The sequence below is a fragment of the Podarcis vaucheri genome (genome assembly GCF_965113315.1).
Source record: "Podarcis vaucheri genome assembly, chromosome: 6".
NCBI lineage: Eukaryota > Metazoa > Chordata > Lepidosauria > Squamata > Lacertidae > Podarcis > Podarcis vaucheri.
In genome coordinates this window covers 84,402,042-84,425,496 of record NC_138764.1, presented here as the reverse complement: position 1 = coordinate 84,425,496, position 23,455 = coordinate 84,402,042, and the positions used below count along the sequence as shown (strand labels likewise).

Genomic DNA, 23,455 nt, shown 5'->3' with positions numbered 1-23,455 from the left:
GAAAAGGCAGTATATTGTTACAGGTATAGCCAGGTTCTATGCATGTTTACTCTTAGTCAAGATTTCAGGTGAACATGTTCCCAAATTAAGTGTGCAAAGAACTGCAGCTTGAAGTTGAGCCGGTTTAATGCTCCACTAGTGCTTTAACTAAGAGACATATTGAATTTAGAGTTGGCTTTCTGGATTTGTTTCCTACCTCATCTCTCCCACCTTTCAGCCGAGACAAAAGTGAAGTTGTGGATTTAAGCAGACACATTAAAAGCACAGGAAATACCTGCCTTGGCAGTCTGTGAGAAGGATCTCGGGAGAGTAGCTGATCCCAAGCTGAGCATGAGTCAGCAGTGTGATGGAGCTGCAGAAAAGGCAAATGTGGTTATTAGGCTTCATGAGTAGAACCATAGTTTTCAAGTCACAGAACGTAACCCTGCAGTTTGCTGGTTGTAACCTAGGCTGTGACTCAGGCCTAATTTCTGATTTTCCCAATGTGTGCCGTTCAGTGTGAGACCATTTCTGGACAGAAAAATCAACTAAGCAACCAGTTAAAAACAAGCCTGGTTACTTTCCACAATTAGTTTCCAATTGCTTAGTTAGTTCTTTATACAGCAACCAGTTAAAAGGTTTCCCCTTAACTGTCCAGCAGGAATGAAAATCTAAAGGTCAGGAACAAGACTAGGAGGAGGGACCCTCAAGGAAGAGTTAACAAACACACCCTAAACTTTTCTCTCTGCCCCTAAGTTTGTTTTGTAATGCATATTTTTCTCAGCAGCACTCTACCCAAATGCTTGACTATGGTTGCAATCTAAGTGGTTCTTTGTTTGTAGACGTTTTATGGTATTGTGATACAAGATTAAAACTGGGTTGTTGTTTTTTGAGAGGGAAAACAAGCTCCACACCAGTTTTCAACTTTTTAGTTATAACTTAAACTGCTTCCTTTCTTTTACACTTGTTGCTATCCCCATGTTCATTGTATCCTTGACATCTTTTCCCCTCTAGGAAACAAAAAATATGCCAGTCATTTAATTTCTGGTGTAAATTTTCTCTTAACTTACCTAATGGGCTATGTGAACATCAAATTAACACACACTTCCTTCGTGGAGGAGCGAGGGGGAAGGTTGCTTCCTTTCCCTGGCCCTCAAATCCTCTACCAATGAATTGTCAGTGAATTGACTGACACCACTCTCCACCCAAAAAATGCCCCCACCTAGAAATGTGGCTGCCCCACCTAACAAGGAAGGCTGGCTATAGGAATATGACACAGAACACCTTTTGGGAGTCATCCTTAAATTTATGCAGTGCCGTGCCCAGATCCTCTGTTGAGTGTTACCCCACTTGGCTCCTGTAATCTGCTGGTGAGCACTGGACCCTATATGCCACCATTGGGTCCCAAAGTGGGAGATACCCCCTATTGTGGGTGGGTGGGGGGTTACCTAGAAGGACCCCTCTGAGAGGCAAGGGGGCGACAGGGGAACTTTGAAAATCTGACATCACTGGATCAAGTTCATCAGTTTGGTTGAATTGGTTAATTAAAACTAAATCGTTCTAATTGGTGTGTGAAGAAATGTTCAGTTGTTACCGTTTTGAATTGTATTGTGTCCTTATCTTCCTTAAGTGGATTGTGCCATCCGCTGTTCTGAATAATAATTTTTATAGGGTAGGGGGAAGTGGAGATGAGTTTATGGAACCGAGGCGGCATGAAAAAGTTTGGGAACCTCTGTGTTACACCCTTCCACTCCACCTGTTGTGTTCCAGAATTTGTTGGCCTGCAGCTCCCATCGTCTCAGACTAGTGGCCCTGCTGGGTGGGGCTGATGGGAGTTGCAGGTCAAAACAACTTGAGGATGTTGGGACCATAAAATCATAGAGTTAGAAGGGACCCTGAGGGTCATCTAGCTCAACCCCCTGCAATGCAGAAGTCTCAGCACATGGGTTATGGATCTCTAACGCACCATAATTTCTCATGTTCTCTCTCACTCTCTCTCTCTATATATACACACACACCCTCTTCTGTTTATTATTACCTATGGCGTGGAGGTGCTATCCGAGAGGGCAAAGAGGTTGTAATAGTGCCTGTATGGGTTGAATTGTTGCGTGAGCGGACTTCCCCCTTCCTTCTCCAGAGAGTCTCCTGAGTCCCAGCCCTCCAGACAATTTTATAGAAGCAAGGGATGGAAGTCCCTCTGCATGAGCGGAATTCTGTTCTGCTAAGCATGAAACTTGTCGGGTGCTGCTTTGCATGTCAGTATACCTTGTATGAAATCTATGCAGATGTACTAATGTATATTAGTAAATGCATGTGTTACTCCTATTTACATAGCATGGGCAGGGAGGGGGGGAGCTTGGTGAAAATGACTCTGGATATAGTGGGTTTCATTTGCAGGCAACTTCAAGAGCTCAGTCAGAGGTTTACAGGGAATCTACCCTATAGACTCCTGCTATTTTTGCATCTCTAAAGATCCCTGTTATGCTGCCTGGGAGTAACTAGGTTTTGCTTCACTTCCCAAGTTAAACTGCATGATTGACCATGAATGCTAGTGGCCCAGGATACCCACTAGCCTCCCTCTATGTGGGCGACTTGCACCCGGATGTCACGGAAGCTATGTTGTACGAGAAATTCTCGCCTGCTGGACCAATACTGTCCATCAGAGTTTGCCGAGATGTCTCCACACGCCGATCACTAGGTTATGCGTACATAAATTTTCAACAGCCTGCTGATGGTAAGTGAGTGAGAACTTCTTCTAAACTCTCAAAAGTTGTATTTTGTTTGCATCAAGTATCTTTGCTCCATTCTTCAGCTGAAAAGACTCCCAGGTTAGATTACAGATCAATAAAAAGTAATACGGTGTTGCCTGAGGTCAGAGGCTATCTCAAAGGCAGGACAGGAAAGGAAAAGGAGCAGAGAAAGAAAAGGGAGGGAACTCAGGCGCTAGTTAATAAAGTTCTAACAATACAGTGGTGCCCTGCAAGACGAATGCCTTGCAAAACGGAAAACTCGCTAGACGAAAGAGTTTTCCATTTTGGAGGTGCTTCGCAAAACGAATCTCCTATGGGCGACAATGTCTTGCGAGTTCCTGCTGGTTTTCCCCCCCTTCCCCCCCCTTTTCTAAGCCTCTAAGCCGCTTATCAGCTGATCCGATCAGCAGACAAGCCGCTAATAGCGCTAATAGCGCTAAGCCACTTATCAGCTGATCCGATCAGCAGATAAGCCGCTAAAAGCCGCTAATAGCGCTAAGCCGCTTATCAGCTGATCCGATCAGCAGATAAGCCTCTAAAAGCCGCTAATAGCGCTAATAGCACTAATCCTTCACCGTCTTGCGAGGCACCACTGTAGTGGAGAGGGAAATGGTTTGGTGCACAGGTGGGGAGCCTGCTGTCCTCTAGATGTTGTTGGACTCCAAGTCCCATCAGCCCTGGCCAGCATGGCCAGGGGTTGCTGGGAACTGTAGTTCACCGTCATCTGGAGGTCCTCAGGTGCCCCATTGCTGGTCTGGAGAGAGAGGGGGATCCAAATGTTTCAGCTGAGCCGATGAAGTGGCCCTGCTTCCCATCTCTCCCTCAGCTGCAGCCTGATAAATCCATGTTGTACGATGTGCCCATGACTACTAAAACAAAGCAAGTTTTGCCAGGCAAAAAGGCAACTCAAGCTCTGCTTTCAAGCAGAGTCTGGGGCTCTGCAGTACTCATTTAGGGGAGCTGAACATTTAGAAATTAGCTGGCAAGTAACCTTTTGTGTTCCAAATAATTTCTGGTAGCTGTAAGTTAAGTGCTGAGCTAAACCAATGTGAAAGGAAGCTTCAGCCTTGCCCTGTTCAATAGGCCACAGTGATTAAGATTAGCCATTGCAAATGTCCTTCAGGAAGAGTGAAAAATCTGTGGATTTATCTGCCATCAGCCCCAGCCAGTGGGGCTGGTGGGCAGTGGGAGTTGCAGCACAACAATATCTGAAGGGTCGTATCTTCCCCAGTCCTGCATCTAATGGCCTTTACCACTTGACCCATGATGCAGCTATGGTCTTGTTTACAGATGGTTGACTTAGAAACCATGGGAAGTTATTTGTACCTACAGCTTCCAGTCGTGTTTTCCAGAAGCCAGAGCTTCTCTTCTTAACACCAATTTCTTAAGCCCCACTCCTGTCGAAAGACTTTGCGATCTTCCCTGTTGGTAGTAAAATGAATGTGCTCACACACAGCTGTTTGCAAGGGGAGAGACTGGGCTTCTTTGCTTCCAGCTTTCGGTTTTTGTTTCTGTGTAAACAAATGAGCTTTCCCTCCCCTGGTAGCTGAGCGGGCCTTGGATACCATGAATTTTGAAGTGATAAAAGGCCGACCGATTCGCATCATGTGGTCCCAACGGGACCCAGGACTCAGGAAATCAGGCGTTGGGAACATCTTCATCAAGAACCTGGACGATTCCATTGATAACAAAGCTTTGTATGACACATTCTCAGCCTTTGGAAATATCCTTTCTTGCAAGGTAGCTATGTCACTGGCAGAAATAACATCACCTGATCTGCTTCTAGCATTCTAGTGTATGTGTTGTCTATCATTCCTTTTATCCTGATCTATTCAATTTTTGACCAGTGGTTTCTAAGCACTCTGGCTTCACTTTTGTGTAATAACATTTGGTGGGTGGTAATTTAAAATTCAAAACAATCTTGAGGTAGCCTCTAGGCAAAACACTTTGGGCAATTTCCCACCCCCTCTAGCATCACAATGGGGATAGTCCCTTGAATCTCAGAACTTTTCTGCTGGTCCAAAGAAACAGCACTTCAGTACTGAGGGAGACCTCATTGAATTGGACACCAACCCCATTCCGATTTTCTTCAAGTTCTTTTTTCTCCCTCTTTGAAACTTGGAAAGAAATGCCTTCTTTCTCTAAGGGAACCAAGGTTTTTACTCATTGCTGATGGGCCCCATTGATTAGGGTTACACCAAAATGTGTCTGGGACTCAGGGTCACTGTTTAGGGGGGCTTTGTAACCATTGAGCAGATATACATGTAAACTGGGAGGAAATCAAGGGCCCATCTTTTTCGTTTTCAGTTGCATGACTTCCTTTTTTCCTCTTCCCTCATACCCGCCCATGTCTTAACAGGTTGTTTGTGATGAGAATGGATCCCGAGGTTACGGCTTTGTCCATTTTGAGACCCACGAGGCAGCAAACAGAGCAATTGACACGATGAATGGAATGCTCCTCAATGACCGTAAGGTGTAAGTGGAAGCTTGGGTTGGGAGCTGGGGTGCAGGTATGGGTGAAGTGGGTGACTGCGAGATCAAATGTTGTTGACTCTCTTAATATGTTAGATGCAGATTAGCATAGATCCTTATTGCGAGTTTTTTTAAACACTCTTTAAGAGAAGCATTGCACACATAAAGCCACTCCCGACATACGGGGGGGGGGGTTGCAGGCTCACGCCCCATTCACACCCTCGCAGGGCTAGCTGCAGCCCCGCGGGACTTGGGGAATCCCGGGGTCATTAAGATTCATCATTCTCCGCGCCAGCCAATTGGCTGGCGGCGGGGGCGGTACTTGTAAGGGGCATTTAAGGTCGGGGCAGCCCACGCTCGCCCCTTTCTTTTCTTTCAACAGCTGCGGTTTCCCACCCTCCCGTCCTTTAGGTTCTCATCTGGACTTTGCTATGGGCTTCGGTGTGTCGCCGCAAGGGGCCTGGTAGGAGTTTTTCCATTTGGCCAATTGGCTATATTTTGGAAGCCACTTGGTTTTTTCGCCTACCTCGTAGCAAAACGTCACAACACCTTTGGTTTTGGTGTTTAGGCATTGGCAGGGGTATTATTATGCAAATGCGTTGGGGGGGGAGGAACGCCATCACCTCCCCCAAATGTTGAAGGGTAGTTCGTTAAAGGACTCCGGGGGGCGTCGCCTTGTCCGAAACCTATGGAGGCTAGGGCCTAAAGCGCGCTCCCAAGTGGTAACCCCTTGGGGAGTGCCTAGGGATGTGCATCTCGGGGGCTCCCCCTGTTGGTGCTTAACCCTTCCCGGTCTTATACCGGTTAGTCTGATAGGGCCAATGCCTAAAGCCAATACAGTGGTGCCCCGCAAGACGAATGCCTCGCAAGACTGAAAACCCGCTAGATGAAAGGGTTTTCCGTTTTTGAGCTGCTTCGCAAGAGGATTTTCCCTATGGGCTTGCTTTGCAAGACGAAAACGTCTTGCAAGTGTTCCGATTTTTTTCCGCTTTCCCCCCTTTTTCTAAGCCGCTAATCCGCTAATAGCCTTTTAGCCGCTAATCCGCTAAACCTTTAATAGCTGCTAAACCTTTAATAGCCGCTAAGCCTTTAATAGCCGCTAAGCCTTTAATAGCCGCTAAGACTTTAATAGCCGCTAAACCGCTAATAGCGCTAATCCGCTAAGCCGCTAATAGGGTTGCTTCGCAAGACGAAAAAACCGCTAGACAAAGAGGCTCGCGGAACGGATTAATTTTGTCTTGTGAGACACCACTGTACCATTCTTACCTGTAATCAATAAAGTTGTGGCCATTTTTCGCCCATTAACCTGAATTCTGGTGTCCTGTGTCTTTATTTATTCCATCTGTGGGAGCGGGTGGGAATCGCCACACAAATAAATAACAGAGCCCCTCTGATGCAGAACACAATTTAGAATAAGGGTTTAAGCACAAAGGAAAACCAAGGTTAGTAAAAGGTGCAACAAATTTCCTTGGAAACATGTATAAAATGATAGAATAACAAGAATATTTGTAAGTAAATGCAAGTATCCAATATTTTATGGCATGTTTAGCATGGAAAACAGTCCATAAGGTCACTAATACGTTTCCCCTGTGAGTATAGAAAATGTGCATTTCCAGCAGCAATACAGTTGGCCGGAAGAGCAACAGCTCATCCAGACTTCCGCTTGTCCCACCGCTTCTCCTCCCAGGAAAACCTGCTCTTTCACATTGAATTGGATTTTGGGTTTTCCTTGAATTGACGTTTGCTCCAATTCAGCACTAAAGAGCTAGATTTCCTGGGGCAAGTCGTAGGGCTAACAGAAAACCACTCAGACCTGTATTTGGAAAGGACAAGTAGGAAACCACTTGGAACCATGCTTTCTAGGCATGGGACGAGCGAAGGAGGGGAGACGAACCCTCACTGTTTCATGTGCTCTATAAATCCTTTGTCTAGAAGATGCCTTGCCAATTCACTGTTTTCTCTACACTGCCTTAAGAAGAGCAGTGGTTACAGCTGAAATCCACCCTGCGAGGTTGATGCAAAATACAGGCACGAGCAATGTTATCACTGCTCAAGCCTCAGGCTCTCCTAGCTTAAAGGTCTCTAGAGCTACACCAAACAGAGATAATCCTGCCCCTCTCCTCATGACGGCGTCTCCTGAGGACTGACAAGGCAAAATTTGGCACTTCTGGCTTTATTAGAGCATGGTGATCGATAAAGCTGTCTCAGTTCTTGCCTGCTTGGGAGGTTTCCCTGACCTCGTTGCATGGCACACACAATGCATTTTAAAAAGTGGCTTCACCGTTCGCCCTGTTTACAGGTTCGTAGGCCATTTTAAATCTCGACGAGAGCGGGAAGCAGAATATGGCGCCAAGGCAATGGAATTCACCAATGTCTACATCAAGAACTTTGGGGATGACATGCATGATGAGCGACTACAGGAAATATTCTCAAAATTTGGTAAATGCGGCATTTTGAAGTATAGTGATTGGCAGGGAAGTTTCAGCCTGTGGGCCTAATTAGGCCTGCCAGACCTCAGAGACTGGGCTGCCAGGCTATTTTGGGTGAACAACTCCCCTGTTTCCTGAGCCTGGTGTCATATACGATGCAAAGTGCACCTTTTGCAAATCTGCTCCAGAAGATCGGGAAAATGCTTTGAATGGGGTTGTGCAAGCAGGGGAGAGGAGAGGGAGAGGGAGAGAATGTTCTGTTGCACAAGGAAAAATCCATGCCCTGATGGAACGTTCGCCTTTATGTCAGATTCTACCCATACATAATAAGAGATTGCGGGTAAGATCCATTTTTTTGTGAGTGGACGTCTCCATCTTCCCACTACATTTCCTGCATCCTCCCAAATCTGCTCCCGAGAATCCATCAACCCCCCAGGACAAATTTTGGAGGCATGGATGAGGGGGAATCCATTCCGTCAACGGGATCTCTTCTGCTGGCAGACAGGCAAAACTGTTCTGTTGCGCTGGTGGACAGGCACCACTGGAATTCACCCAATAGCTCCAAGTGCATGGCACCAATGTAAGTCTATTGTAACTTGTGGCTCCAGCAATGTCACACTGTCTTAAACTTTCTTGTTCTACTTTCCAGGAAAGACGTTGAGTGTCAAGGTGATGATGGATAATGCAGGCCATTCGAAAGGGTTTGGGTTTGTCAACTTTGAGAAGCATGAAGATGCTCAGAAGGCAAGATGGTCTTTGATCTATTTGTCTGTGCCCGATGCTTGCTTGTTCCTGTTCCAGTGAATGTAGCTGTCGAGATGGAGCTGAAGACTTGTTGGTGGGAGAAAGACCTGACTTGGATGTGTGTGTACCTAAAGGAGTAGATGGGCTTTCTCCACCAGGGACCTCCCTGTTTTGCGATCATAAAGTTGGAGGAGGCCGTTTAGTGTGGGAAGTCCCAGAGCTAGAGCAACCCCAACAGATGGCTGCATATAGCTTCTGCTTAAAGACCTCTCACAAGGGAGAGTCTATCCAGTTGCTTTGATCATTGGTTCCATTGCCAAACTGATTTTACCAGCAAGAACTGTCTCCTAACATTCGAGTGAGATGCAGCCGCTGGTGCAGCAGAGGAAATGAAATCTTGTCACATTCACATCATACATTTAAAGGCTTTCCCACAAATAATATTGGGAACTGTGATTTGTTAAGGGTGCTGGGAATTGTAGCTCTATGATGGATAAACTATAGTTTCCAAGATTCTTTGGGGAAGCCATACCAGTGAAAGTGGTGTAATTGTGCTTTAAATATATGGTGGGGACTGCTGAATCTGTCCTCTTTTGGGTGACAGCTCTTCCAGTATTTGATGAGCGCATATGAATCTCTCTCATGTTTGCTATGAATGCATGATGGCTACAGAACCAACTAAATTGCTCTTGGTGGGGGTAGGGGAATTTCATTGCTTTGGATAGCTCAGAAGCGAAGGCTTTGCAAAGTTCATTACAAAATTAAAACAGCAAAGGGCATCTTTCTGCAAGACGGATGTGTGGTCCACTGAGGGGTGGAGTTAGTCGTGGGACTTCTTCCTATGCACAACCCTCTATGTTAACACCTGGTCTCCTGGCAGGCTGTTGAAGACATGAATGGGACGGAGATCAATGGGCGAATGGTGTATGTTGGCCGAGCTCAGAAGAGGATGGAACGTCAGAGTGAACTGAAGCGCAAATTTGAGCAGATCAAGCAGGAGAGAGTAAACAGATACCAGGTAATGCTAAGTGACAACGAGGTCATCAGGTGTGGCAAGGTACACTTTCTTTAAAAAGCAACACACCTGCTGACTTCAAAATCTCAAATGCTGCAGTTGCTCTCCAATATAAATATTTATTTATTTTTTTCAGGCATCGTTTCTATTACAGCTACTAATAAATTTATTACCCACCATTTACCAGCAGAAGGATTACAGCAATTTAAAACCCAGTACCCAAAACAGTGGAAACAAACTTCAGCCCGTAATTGTATGTCCCCCTTGGTCTACAATAAAATAATGTAAGGTTAAAATAGGAAAGATCCCAAATTCAGTAAACTAAAAGCGGTAAAACAATTTCCAGGACTGAGCCATTATTATTCTGTAAAGTAACTGGGCCATGTAGAGGAAATCCACATTTCTCAATCCTGCTTCACTGAGAGCTAGTGAAGGATAAGCAGCTTACCAGGTCAGGTCATTTGTTAGGCCATTTCATGTCTACTCTTGACTGGCAATGGTTCTCTATGGTTTCAAGGGTCTCGGGCTTCTGCCATCACCTGCTACTCCCTGATTCCTCTAATGGCAGGTGCCAGGAATTGAACCGGAAGGCCCCTTCACGGAAAGCATGTGCTGTGTTGATGAGCTGTGGTCCCTTCTTGAGGCACAGGTTGCCTGCAATTGCAGCGCATGGAAATGGTTCCTGTTTGTGGCAAGGGATGAAATTCATTGGGTTTTATCTCGATGCCTTTTTTAAAAAAAAAAATCAATGAAAATACGGCTGGTTTGCTTATCCTGAGAGTTTTGGTAACACAGATGCATCCTTGAGGTAAAAGCTTTGAAGGGTGCCTCCAGACACTCTCTATTTTGTTTGTGGGATTCAAGCACATACAGTGATACCTCGGGTTACATACGCTTCAGGTTACATACGCTTCAGTTTACAGACTCCGCTAACCCAGAAATAGTGCTTCAGGTTAAGAACTTTGCTTCAGGATGAGAACAGAAATCGTGCTCCGGAGGCGCAGCAGCAGCAGGAGGCCCCATTAGCTAAAGTGGTGTTTCAGGCTAAGAACAGTTTCAGGTTAAGAACAGACCTCCGGAACGAATTAAGTACTTAACCCGAGGTACCACTGTAATGGGAATTTAGGATTGTGCAATTAAAGCAGATTAAAGGGCTCTGTCGCCTGAGCATAGCAAATTCGGATGACGTTCATTGAGAGAAAGCGCAATAACATTATAAAACACTACACAGCTAATAGGTAATAACAATTTAGCGCTATTCCCTCTTACAGGAATCTGACCTTTACATAAGCTGTAGTGTATGTTATATTGAGGTGTTGGCAGTGTTAGAAACTGAGATATGAAAGCTAGGAGCTAAATGGCACCTTAAACATAGGTTATGGGTGCAACAACGGAATGTCTGGGCATGCTTTTTAATAACAAGAATACAAAGCTGAGAATGAATGAACTGCAGCTAAAATATTATGTCCATTTTTCACATGGTCTAGTCCTTCCCCTGCCCACCCCCCTAATATTCTTAAGAGGGCCTCTTCTCCAGTCTTCAGAGAGTAGCTGGAAGTGGGGAGACAGAAAAAGGTCCTCCTTTCCTTCCACTCTGCAGTTTTAATCTGAAATCTTAGGTGCAGTACAGCACCCAGAACTCAGAAACTGCTCACGCTAATTAAATTCCCTGTCACAAAATGCACCCAGAAGAATGGGAGCTTTGAATGCTGGGTGTTGGTGTGGATGGCATTTGGTTCCCTTCCAGCCTTATGATTGTTGGAAACATTATTTTTTGTGCATATTTTAAAATGGAAAGCTGCAGCATAAATGTTACATAAAAAATACTATGAACACATGGGGAAGTGTCTGTGCTTTTTGCTCCTAGGGTGTAAACTTGTATGTAAAGAATCTGGATGATGGGATTGATGATGAACGGCTGAGGAACGAATTTTCTCCTTATGGAACTATCACTAGTGCCAAGGTAAGATCTATGGTGGGTATTCAATGCTGACCTATGTTGAACGTTCCATCCACTCAAACATGTCAGCTTCTCAGATGGAACAACCCTCCCCCCAATGTTTTAGGGCGTTCTCCCTGCCCCAAGCCAATTTCAGGGGGCACAGGGGAAAGGGAAAAGCCCCACTGCACAAGTGGAAGACCTTGTGCAAGCCTGTCACTTATGGGACTCATTAGGTGAATCCTGCCCCTTATGTTTGTAAACAAGTATCTTTTGTCTGTGAAACTTTCATTCAGACCATAGGCAAGGACTCATGTGATTGATTGCTCCTTCCATATTTCTCCTTAAAAAATCAAAACACAAAAACACTAGGCTGTTGTTGGTTTTTAACATGCAGGGATTTGGGGGTGGGGATATGGAAGGAGAAATTGCATGAGCCTCCCACCTACAGTCTGAAAACAAGGTAGTCCAGAAAGCAGTACAGTTTTGCTGCCTCGTCTGCTGTTTTGAGACTGAAATTGCCACTGGGATAATCCAGTGATCTGCCCCTATCCACTCCTTGCCTTCCCTGCAATGATTCCATCTGGAATTCTGGCTACTGGACTACTTTCATCTAGTCCTTCAAAAAACTATAGCGCTCACAGAAGCAAGGCAGCCAAGGCAGTGAGGCATGGCTGTGGGCATAGCTGTCAACCTTCCCTTTTTTGTGGGAAATTCCTTTATTCTAGCGCCATTTCCCGCTGCTTCCCACTGCTATCCCAGATTGTTAGATATCCCGTAGACTGTCCCCGGGACAGGTGAGGCTGCTGATCCCTTATTTTTGAGGCTGCTGATCCCTTATTTTCAAATCTGAAAGTTGACAGCTATGGCTGTGGGACTGCTGACAGAGTTATTAGGAACTCTGCAAGCCCCCAGTCTGGGAGGTGTGGAGGCCACTGTGTGCAAAATCCAACTAAATATATCCACCAGCACATTGATGTTTAGCTGCCCAAAGGTACTTCTCCTCCCTTTCTTCTCCCTAAGCCTATTTCCGGGGGTGGGGATCCCCAAACTCTCTAGAGCAGATTTGGTGCGGGTGCATCTACAAGCCTATTTAGTTAGGAGACCATCCATGAAATTTTGAAATTACCAGTCAACACTACATTTAGTTATGATGGTTTGCTTGAAGGTGTGTGCAGCTATGTCCCCCCTGCTGCTATGGCAGGTTACAATGAATGTTTATTGTAGTAATGGCCCAATGCCTCCCCATTTAGTGAAAACAAGGACTTTTAGTTGACCTTTGTTCCTATTGAGTTTGGTGGGACTCAAGATCAGTTCACCCCAGTGAGTATATTTGTGTGTGTTAGGAAAAGGTGCCAATTATTCCACTCATTTCGATGTCCGTGTCTCTCTGCCTGTGCTCTTCAGACTGCCGTTTGCCATCCACTCAGTGGACTCAGTGTTTTAATTTTCAATTTTAGGTGATGACAGAGGGTGGACACAGCAAAGGTTTTGGGTTTGTATGTTTTTCATCCCCAGAAGAGGCCACAAAGGCTGTGACTGAAATGAACGGGAGGATTGTCAGTGCCAAGCCTTTGTATGTGGCCCTTGCTCAAAGGAAAGAGGAGAGGAAAGCCATTCTCACCAACCAATACATGCAGAGACTAGCTACCATGAGGGCCTTGCCTGGTCCAATCCTCTGCTCCTACCCCCCGACAGGTTATTTCCTGCCCTCCCTTCCACAGGTAAGATTTGTAAAGAGGCTACTATTACAGCTTACTTCTATGAAACCCATTGACTAGCACCAATGGCAGACAAGATGCTATTGCACTGCAACTTAATGCACTTTGCAAACCCATTGCATTCCAATCGAACTGCCATATTGGGAGAACACAGGATGCATGTACAAAAATGGCTTTCACAGATCAAACACCATAAGAAGAACTTTTTATATATCTGCCTACATCACCACAAAATAAATAAATAAATCTTGCAATAGAGTCCATGTGTTCAGCCGCAAGTTGTCCAAGCCAATGCGGTCATGGCTTTCCCCGCAGAATCCTGGGAGCTGCAGTTTGTTAAGGATGTGTAGAGTTGTTAGAAGAGCCTTATTCCTCTCCCAGAGCTACAATTCCCAGAGTGGTTTAGCAACCAATCCCTCTTCACGGGGAACTCTGCAGGTCCCAGAATCCTTAGGAGGAAAGAATGTGCAAAGGAGAAATAGGGTCTGTAGCTCAAGTTTCCCTTGGGTGGCCTGGAGGAAAGGTCAACCTGGAAGACCTTGTAGGTTTCAGCCCAGCAAACTCTGGGCCTTCTTTCTTCTCAGATGTACATTTAAGAGATGTTTTCCTTGTCATTTCCTCCCTCAGGCATTGAAGGAGAACATGAGCCTGAGGCTTCCTGTGAGTTTATTACATATAGTGCCAAAATATGGTTTAGTGTGGTGCTGTGGGTTAAACCGGACTTGCCGATCAGAAGGTCGGCGGTTCGAATCCCTACGACGGGGTGAGCTCCCATTGCTCAGTCCCTGCTCCTACCAACCTAGCAGTCTGAAAGCACGTCAAAGTGCAAGTAGATAAATAGGTACCGCTCCAGAGGGAAGGTAAACGGCGTTTCCATGCACTGCTCTGGTTCGCCAGAAGCGGCTTAGTCATGCTGGCTACATGACCCGGAAGCTGTACGCCGGCTCCCTTGGCCAATAAAGCGAGATGAGCGCCGCAACCCCAGTCAGTCACGACTGGACCTAATGGTCAGGTGTCTTTACCTAGCTGTTCTCCTAATCTGCCTCAAGTCATTCTCAGGTGATGGTTCCTTCAAAGCTACACAAAAAGAACTGCCACATACCTTTTCAAATTCCAGGCTTGGTGCTTTTGGTAGTCCAAGCTGCCCCAGGGCTGATGTGAGGACAGTAATGTATCTTCTTTCTTTGTTTCGTGGTCTTTTTTCTAGCCTCAAACCAGAACTACTTTCTACAGTCCTAGCCCTGTTGCCCAAGTCCGCCCTGTCTCCCGTTGGAATATGCAGCCCTCCAGGCCTCCCTGTGAGTTTGCTTGTTTGTTTTTTCAAAAAGGACTTGGTCATCTGCAGAGCATGTGGGTGAAGGTTGCACTTAGTATGGAACTCCTACCATGCTATTGATTGGTGTTGGGACCTCAGAATGTTTGTGAAGTCAGCATGCAAATTCAGTAGAGCACAGGGCTGGGGACTTGATGATGCTGGACTCCAGCTCATGGTCAGGGATCATGAGAGTTGGAGTCCAACAATAGGTCGCAGGTCCCCATCTCTGGGTTAGAGGAATGTGTGGTGGTCTTAGTTCTCATTACTGAAAGTAGACCCACAGACTAAGCAGAACTCTCTGCTAAGACACTAGGGGTGGTGTTCAATTAAGTTCTGCTCAGAATAGACCCATTGGTATTAATGGACCTAACTTAGCCATGTTCACTTATTTGTTTATTTATTTATATTATTTATTTTTAAAAAATATTTCAGGTTTATACATTTCACTAATTTTACAATCATTTTAACATTTCAAAACTTGACTTCCTTCCCCTTCTTTCTGCGGTTCTTTAAATTTATTTTTAATATCTTCTGCATATCCAAGTTAACTTAAATTTGCTCATTTATTCAAGAAACCATTTCCATTCTTTAATAAAAACTTGGTTATCTTGATTTCTTATTCTTCCATGTTCACTAATTTATGTGGATAAAACGTCTCTGAATGCCACCCGCTTCTTATGCCTCCAAATTCTGATGAAAGCATTCAATGTTTTTAGCATCCTATCACCCAGCCAGCCCGGTCCTGAGGACTAGTGCACCTCCCAGGCGCCCACTGTCCAACATCAGCACCATGAGACAAGCGTCCACGCAGGCTCCCAGGGTATCTCCCAATGCCCAGAGAGTGGGTAAGTTAGGAAATGTGGATGGTTCATCATCAAATGGAACAGTGTGTGCCTGTGTGCTTAGATGCAGGTGGCAATTATTTTATGCATAATCCGGTTGGGGGGGGGATCTGTCACAGTGTAGCATCACCAGGAAATGGAACCTGTGGCAGGGTGATGGCAATAAGGGTAGGCTGAGTGGGAGCTATTCAGTTCTATGGGCTCCCATAGCAATTAAGAGATTAGGTACACAAATTGCTCTTACCATGCCTCCTCCAGACCTCGGTGCTGAGGTCCAGCACCGAGGGCCTTCTGGCGGTTCCCTCACTGCGAGAAGCCAAGTTACAGGGAACCAGGCAGAGGGCCTTCTCGGTAGTGGCACCCGCCCTGTGGAACGCCCTCCCACCAGATGTCAAAGAGAACAACAACTACCAGACTTTTAGAAGACATCTGAAGGCAGCCCTGTTTAGGGAAGCTTTTAATGTTTGATGTATTACAGTATTTTAATGTTTTTTTGGAAGCCGCCCAGAGTGGCTGGGGAAGCCCAGCCAGATGGGCGGGGAATAAATATTATTATTATTATTATTATTATTATTATTATTATTATTATTGGATTATCAGGAGCTGGTGTGGGGTTTAGCCTTTGCTTCAATGGCATCTGTGGGTTCATCCTTTTGCTTGCTATGTATACATGAAAGGAGTGTTTTATTATCGTAAGATTTGGACCACCCAATTGTGCTGACATTGCAGTGGAGACTTTGAGAGGACTTGTCAGATTTATTTGTTGCAGGCTGTGGATGCAGCTGAGAACTGCCATCTTCCTCTCCCCGCCTTCTGCACCATTTTGGGAAGCCTGCTTTTAAAAAGGCTTCTGCAAAGGGTGCATGACATTAACGATGGGATACGTTGTCTCTCCTCTCTCAGTACCCTTCCAAATGGTTCCTGTTCTCATTTCAGCCAACATAGGAACCCAGACTATCAGCACTCGGGCATCCTCCTCAACAGCCCTACCACGCAGCGTTTCCCAGTACAAGTACTCTTCAGCTGTGAGGAATGCCCAGCCACTGGGCACCATGGCGCCTCTGCCAGTGCACCAGGTAACTCGCCTTCAGTTGTGGAACAAAGGATATTGTATAGACCATGTTTTCCTTCCTCCACTCCTTAATGTGGAAGATTTTTCTGATCATGCCATTAACATAGGCTGTGTACACACGATACATTTAAAGCTCCGCGTCCCCCTCCCTGCAAAAATCCTGGGAACTGTAGAATAAGGGTGCTGGGAATTATAGCTCTGTAAAGGGATATAATGCAGTTCCCTGGATTCTCTCTGTGTGTGTCATGTTTTTTTTAAGTGTGCTTTCAATGTATGTTGTGCATGCAGCCTTTAGAGGTTGGGCTTGTAGCGTGTTCTAGTTTTTGGCGTTTAATTGGTCTGGATTAAAGTAAAGGTAAAGGGACCCCTGACCATTAGGTCCAGTCATGACCTACTCTGGGGTTGCGGCGCTCATCTCGCTTTATTGACCAAGGGAGCCGGTGTACAGCTTCCAGGTCATGTGGCCAGCATGACTAAGCCACTTCTGGCGAACCAGAGCAGCGCACGGAAACGCTGTTTACCTTCCCGCCAGAGTAATACCTATTTATCTACTTGCACTTTGACGTTCTTTAGAACTGCTAGGTTGGCAGGAGCAGGGACCGAGCAATGGGAGCTCACCCCGTCACAGGGATTCGAACTGCCGACCTTCTGATCAGCAAGTCCTAGGCTCTGTGGTTTAACCCACAGCACCACCCGCATTCCTCCTAGGTCTGGATTAGTGGTTCCCAAAGTGGAACAGACCAACCAAAGATCACACAGGTCCCCGTCTTTGATTTAGAGGAATGTGTAGTGGCCTAAGTCTGTGGGTCTACTTTCAGTAAAAAGAACTAAGCAGAACTCTCTGCTAAGACACTTGGGGGGGGGGTTCAATTCAGTTCTGCTCACAGTAGACCCACTGGAATTAATGGACCTAACTTATTCACGTGCGTTAATTTCAGTGGGTAAAATTTAGCTGAACGCCACCCTCTTCTCATTTCTCCAGCTTCTCCTGATGAAAGTGTTCCTTGGGGGGTGAGGTCCAATCACTGGAGGGTTGCAGCGCCTGCTGTGGCTATAGAGACTGATGTGGGAGAGACATGTTTTGTTGCAGCTGGGGCAGATGAAGGCATCTGGCTGTGTTGCAGCCAATGCACCATGATGTTTCTTCTCTGAGCTCCTCCCAGCGGTCATTCCTCCTCTGGTCACTGCTGTGGATAAGTGACCTGTCTCCAGACACTGTTGACCAGCAGTTAGGGAAGATGGGAGTTGCAGCCCCAAGAGCAGCTGGTTCCTCCTCCCTACTTTAGGGAGCTTCAGATGGTGCAGGAAGAGGAGCTGCTGCCATCAGAATCCGCCTCCCCCTCCAGAGTGTCATTCAGGAACTCACACGAGGACCATGCTATTATTGTTGTCTTCTGTTTATTGGCCTGCAGGTTGTAGAACCGGCTGTCCGTGTCCACGGACAGGAGCCCCTCACAGCATCCATGTTGGCTGCAGCCCCTCCTCAGGAGCAGAAGCAAATGCTTGGTGAGTTGTGGTGCGTCGTCCTCCTTCATCGGCAGCTTGCCCTTCTCAGGCTAGCTAGCTATGTCTCTAGGCAAGAGTTTGAACCTTAAACTTAAAGGTGCCGCTCTGTAGCTTGGAAACTGTTTTTGGCTTCCCCCAAATATGCAGGATCCAGCCGTAGTTATTCAGTGCTTCTGGCAATGCATTCTGCTCAGCTGGTAGAGCATGAGACTCTTAATTTCAGGGTTGTGGGTATGAGTCCCACATTAGGAAAACACTACCCAAAACTGTGATGAACAAACTGGGAGACGGTTTTCTTTTCACTGCCTTTCGTGGTTCTATTGGCTTGAGATTTCATTGTGGGCCTTGCTTAGTTTCGTAGGCTTTTCACAGATCAACACCATATATTTAAAGCACATTAAAAGCACGTTTAAAGCATATGATTTCCCTCCCCCAAAGATTCCTGGGAGTGGTAGTTTAAGGGTGCTGTGAATTGTAGCTCTGGGAACACTAGTTCTATTAGTTTGTATAGTTTGATTTGATTTTGTTTCTGTATTTCTGCCCTGAGACCTTTGCTTTAAATAAAGAAACGTGCAGAACCTTCAAATGGGAGACTAGAACGAATACAGTGGTACCTCGGGTTAAGTACTTAACTCATTCCGGAGGTCCGTTCTTAACCTGAAACTGTTCTTAACCTGAAGCACCACTTTAGCTAATGGGGCCTCCTGCTGCTGCCGTGCCGCCGGAGCACAATTTCTGTTCTCATCCTGAAGCAAAGTTCTTAACCTGAAGCACTATTTCTGCTTTCATGCACTATTTCTGGGTTAGCGGCGTCTGTAACCTGAAGTGTATGTAACCTGAAGCGTATGTAACCCGAGGTACCACTGTACTGGAAATAACGTTTGCTGATTGGTATAATTACAACCTAACATTGCAGAAGGGTCTTGGCTAGGGGAGGGGATGCTGCAGGATAGTACAGTGGTACCTCAGGTTACATACGCTTCAGGTTACAGACTCCGCTAACCCAGAAATAGTGCATGAAAGCAACCTTGGCAGCTGGTTGCATGGTTCTAGCAACCATGACGACACTTCAGCTGGCGCCCTGCTTTAAGGGACTGGCTACCCAGCCCGAGCCCTGTCAATCACAGCTTTTCTCCCTAGCAACTGTTGTGGGTCTGGCAGCAGGGATCTCCGGACATGATCAGGTATCATGAGTAGCAGCTCTTTTCCTGCTGACCGAGCAGCTGCTGCTCTCCTCCACATGATCTGATGAGGCTGAGCTGCGTGCCAACTGCATTTGAACGGAGAGTTTCTTAGATTACTAACAGCCGGACTGCACAGGCTCTTCCTGTGCTGCCACCTGCTTTGGGTATTTGGGTATGCTTTGGGCATACTCTTCCTTTCCTGCCCCCATAAGTGTGGTGTTGTTGTTGTTTAGTCATTTAGTCGTGTTCGACCCTTCGTGACCCCATGGACCAGAGCACGCCAGGCACTTCTGTCTTCCACTGCCTCCCGCAGTTTGGTCAGACTCATGTTAGTAGCTTCCAGAACACTGTCCAACCATCTCGTCCTCTGTTGTCCCCTTCTCCTTGTGCCCTCAATCTTTCCCAACATCAGGGTCTTTTCCAGGAAGTCATCTCTTCTCATGAGGTGGCCAAAGTATTGGAGCCTCAGCTTCAGGATCTGTCCTTCTAGTGAGCACTCAGGGCTGATTTCCTTAAGAATGGATAGGTTTGATCTTCTTGCAGTCCATGGGACTCTCAAGAGTCTCCTCCAACACCATAATTCAAAAGCATCAGTTCTTCGGCGATCAGCCTTCTTTATGATGTTCTTTAGGAAAATGATGCTACTTTTCCTGGGGAGATTTTCCTTCTTAAAGCACACAGCACCTCACTGTGCAAGCAGAAACTCCTGCTCTTCGGTATATACTTTCCTCACAAAGAATGGTTACAGTGGTGATGGGTTGAAGGAGTTTATTTCCATGTTCTCTCTCTCTCTCTCTCTCTCGTTCCTGAAAGGTAAATCTTACTCCTTGCTCAGTTGCAACAAAAAAGGCCAAACTGGCCAGTGTGAAGCATGGCGTGAGTACAGAGTGCTGGAATTAGGGATGGGTCATTCTGTTTCTGGTCTCTCTCACTTTCTCCCATGTTCACAAAATCCATCATTTCCCATTTCAATCTGCAGTTTTAAAAAACAATGCTGTGGACTGGGAATTTAGCTGTACACAGTTCCCTGTTTAGGGAAGTTTTTAATATTTAATGCTGCATTGTTTTTAACACTCGATTGGAAGCTGCCCACAGTGGCTGGGGAAACTCAGCCAGATGGGCGGGGTATAAATAATAAATTATATTATTATTATTATTATTATTATTATTATTAAATGCATCACTGCCAATCTTATTTGGCATTTGTTCTGTTTCATTTAAATAATAAGCAGGAGAAATCCTGGTTCTCAACAGGTCCACATTACATGGGCAAATAATTTATCCAGCTCTGCAAAAATCATACCCCTTGCAATACAATTAGATATTTTTTTTGGGGGGTGGGACAACTCCCATTGGCGCCAATCTGCTATTTCTCCACAATGACGCATTGCTGTTTCTCCAAGCGGCGGTTTGTGCAGTGACCTTACACAAGCTGAGCATTCCCTGTCGCATGAAGATGCCCTCCTCTCTGCTCTTTGTTTGCACAGCCAAATTATTGACGTGTGTGTATAGGGCTGTGGAGTTGCCTATGCAAATGTGTAGTGCTTAAAAGAAAAATAATGTATGAAGTCTGACTTGAACGGGCAGTCAAATCCCAGTGTCAACAATGGGTGCATCGTCCACCGGACCTGAGGGCAGCAGATTAGCTTAGGGGGTGAAGAGCAGGCTATGTGCCCCACAGAGCTCTCTTTCACTACCTTGTTGCTACTCCATGCCCCTCCAGTGTTTGCCGCCTGAAGCAGAAGCTGCACACTGATTAATGGTAGGGCCAGGCCTGTGTGCAGTCATTTAAGGAGAAAGTCTTTTACAATGCCTGCAGTGGCAGCAGCTTGAAAACGGGGAGGATAATAAAGAGGTGTATTTGAATTTGCTTTCCTTTAAGACAGTCCTTCCTGGTAGACATTTCCTTTGGGGGGGTGGGGGGGTACCTGCTAGATGGCAATGGATGTTAGTATCCTTATACATCCAGTTAAATTCCTGCGATCTTTTCAAGTGCTTTATTCTCTGGATATCCGTGTACAATTTGTTTACCTCTTCTGCCTGCTCTCTCTTGCAATTCTGGGCCTCACCAGAACTTTTTAAAATGGTTTTTCATGTGAGAACTGAAGCATCCCCACCCCCCAATGTTCCTCCTGGGCCACCATTACCCCTAAGCTTAAAAAATGCAATAGGGCCAGCTCCATGGGGTCTTCCCACTCTGAATGATGCATGCTTCTGTCCCTTTTGCCTGTGCACAGGTGAACGCCTCTACCCTCTGATTCACTCATTACACCCCTCCATGGCTGGGAAGATCACAGGTATGCTGCTGGAGATAGATAACTCTGAGTTGCTGCTGATGCTGGAGTCTCCTGAATCCCTCCACTCTAAGGTACTGGAATTTCATGCTATAAAATAAAAACTGCTAACTCTGCCATTGCAAAGCCCCAAATTTTGTAACTAAAATATATTGTGCTAATTTGAGTTTTGTTTATCTGTAAAGTTTATGATATGCATACCTTCAGAATACGAAGGGTTTCTCTTTTACAGAGCTTGGAGTGGGGCTGTTCCCCCCCCCCCAGAAGTAGGTGATGGAGCAGGAGACTATTGGGGAACTGAAATGATCCCTAAGGGCCGGGAGATTTTGAAACCCTGGTGGGATAACTGATAGTAAAAAGACTCCAGCTCTGACTACAAGCCTTCACACTGTTGCTTTTTCCCTTTCTGCCATCCCCAGCTAAGTCCATTTCTCACCTGGTTTGTACATGTTTGTGTGTTCTAATTATTCCTGTTGCATTTGCACTTTGAGCAAATGTGGTGTATGTATCCCACACGGAAGCACATTTCCTTGCTGAGATTAAAAGCTACTTTTTTACATTTAAAGTGGCAATTTACTGTAATGGTATGTCCTGACTAGTTAGAGGAGAAAACAGAAAAGATCACATGACACATCCTTAATGTCTCTTTTGACATAATGTGCTCTCTCTCTCTCTCTGTGTGTGTGTGTGTATGTGTATGCAGTGGTTTCTCCTAGTTTTGGCTGGTTTGCAAAGACTGCATCTGCAGCCCTTTGAATGACCACCATGTTATGAGCCATTCCATTCTCAATGCTAGAGGAGCTATTTTTAAGCAGGTAGTGTTTCAGCTGCATAGGCTTTCGATGCATGAATAATAAGGAGATCCTTCCTGGATCAGGCAAATGGTCCATCTGGTCCAAAATACTGTTTTCCCATAGTGATGGCCACCCAGAAGCCAGGCACACTGTTCCTCTCATATGACCTCTGAAATGTGGAGGCTAAAATGAATGTAGCCTTCCTACTAGTAAATCCAGTGGCAGGTGGGGCTTGTCAACCTGGGAAGGTAGCCCATCTAGGAGAAGCAAAACTCTCTTTCCTTAACCTTCATTGCCATGTGGGGTGTCTTCAGGAGAAGAAAACTCTAAGGAATAAACTACACAAATTTGGAGTGGGGCCCCCAAGACTGTTGGATGGTGCCTTGTACGCCTCCTCCTGGCAACTTCTGCAGCTAAGCTGGTGCCAAGCGTATTTCTCTGCATTACTTTGGACCACATCAGCGAGGTCGAGAGGGGGGTCTTGTCGTCTGGGCAGCCCAGGACCTCCATACGCACTACCCAGGTTTAGCGCCCCTGGGAGGTCACTTCTGTGCTGCTAACGCAGCAGTGTGACTTCACCCCAAAGGCACACTCCATTGGCTCTTGAGACAGACCTGATGCCAACAACTGCTAGTAAGTCCTCCATGCATTTGATAAGAACATTATGCGTTACAACAAACTGAAGACATGGAGAGTATGCTTGGATAATGTTGGCATTAAAAACAGAACGGGGGGGGGGGGTGAAGGCTGAGATGAAAAATTAAATCACCCTTTGAGAGCATGTATAACTGGAGGGTTGGGAGGGTGTTATTAACTGCTTTCAGATTCGGTAGGAAGTTTTCAAGAAACCATTTAATGCACATTAACGCAGTTGAGAAAGTTGTTTTTTTGGAAAGCGTAACTGCGTTAATGTATCTGTGTCAGAGAGTGGTTCTGGCAAGCTACTTGCTTGAGGGGGAGGGTGGGTTATTGGTTTGTTTTTGCTCGTTTTTATTATGTATTTTGGTTTTTTCTGTCTTGTATTTTTATGTTGTAAACTGCCCTGAGATCTACAGGTGAAGGGTGGCAAAAAAGTTTAAGAATAAGAACTACTGTAGCTCACAGGTTGGCCTTAGCCTTATTGTTTGCAAGAACACTTTTCCTTCTGTGCAATTTTTCACACTCGGGAAAAGAAACTGAGCTTCTTAGTCCTCAGATGGCTACCTTAGACTGGTTTTGGGGATGTCATGAAAAGGCAGCAAATTGCTAATTGCCAAATTTGTTATTTTTTACTATCAGGAGGTGCTTCTGACGCTGAAAATCCCGTGACAGGCCATGGTATTATTCGTCTGAAGTTGGGGTGGGCGGGATGCCACTTGCTTTTCTGTTTCAGGCTGCAAAACATCTTTGGCCAGACCTG

The 23,455-nt window shown here is 45.8% G+C and overlaps 1 protein-coding gene across 5 annotated transcripts in view; it reads left to right on the top strand.

The window, feature by feature from the left end:
* PABPC1L (poly(A) binding protein cytoplasmic 1 like) overlaps window positions 1-23,455 on the top strand; it is a 149,717-nt gene that overhangs the window by 5,628 nt on the left and 120,634 nt on the right. For 2 of the 5 annotated variants that reach the window (XM_082226055.1, XM_082226054.1), the window contains exons 2-14: window positions 2,502-2,713; window positions 4,276-4,469; window positions 5,089-5,204; window positions 7,501-7,640; window positions 8,280-8,374; window positions 9,255-9,392; window positions 11,257-11,352; window positions 12,789-13,052; window positions 14,257-14,347; window positions 15,081-15,209; window positions 16,143-16,282; window positions 17,691-17,784; window positions 21,206-21,336. In XM_082226055.1, the coding sequence (XP_082082181.1) occupies window positions 2,521-2,713; window positions 4,276-4,469; window positions 5,089-5,204; window positions 7,501-7,640; window positions 8,280-8,374; window positions 9,255-9,392; window positions 11,257-11,352; window positions 12,789-13,052; window positions 14,257-14,347; window positions 15,081-15,209; window positions 16,143-16,282; window positions 17,691-17,784; window positions 21,206-21,336 (1,821 nt within the window). In that variant the 5' untranslated portion in view covers window positions 2,502-2,520. Of the gene's footprint in view, window positions 1-1,468; window positions 2,714-4,275; window positions 4,470-5,088; window positions 5,205-7,500; window positions 7,641-8,279; window positions 8,375-9,254; window positions 9,393-11,256; window positions 11,353-12,788; window positions 13,748-14,256; window positions 14,348-15,080; window positions 15,210-16,142; window positions 16,283-17,690; window positions 17,785-21,205; window positions 21,337-21,469; window positions 22,936-23,455 lie in introns of those variants that run through there. The other 3 variants (XM_082226056.1, XM_082226053.1, XR_014220587.1) reach the window with 3 other exon arrangements.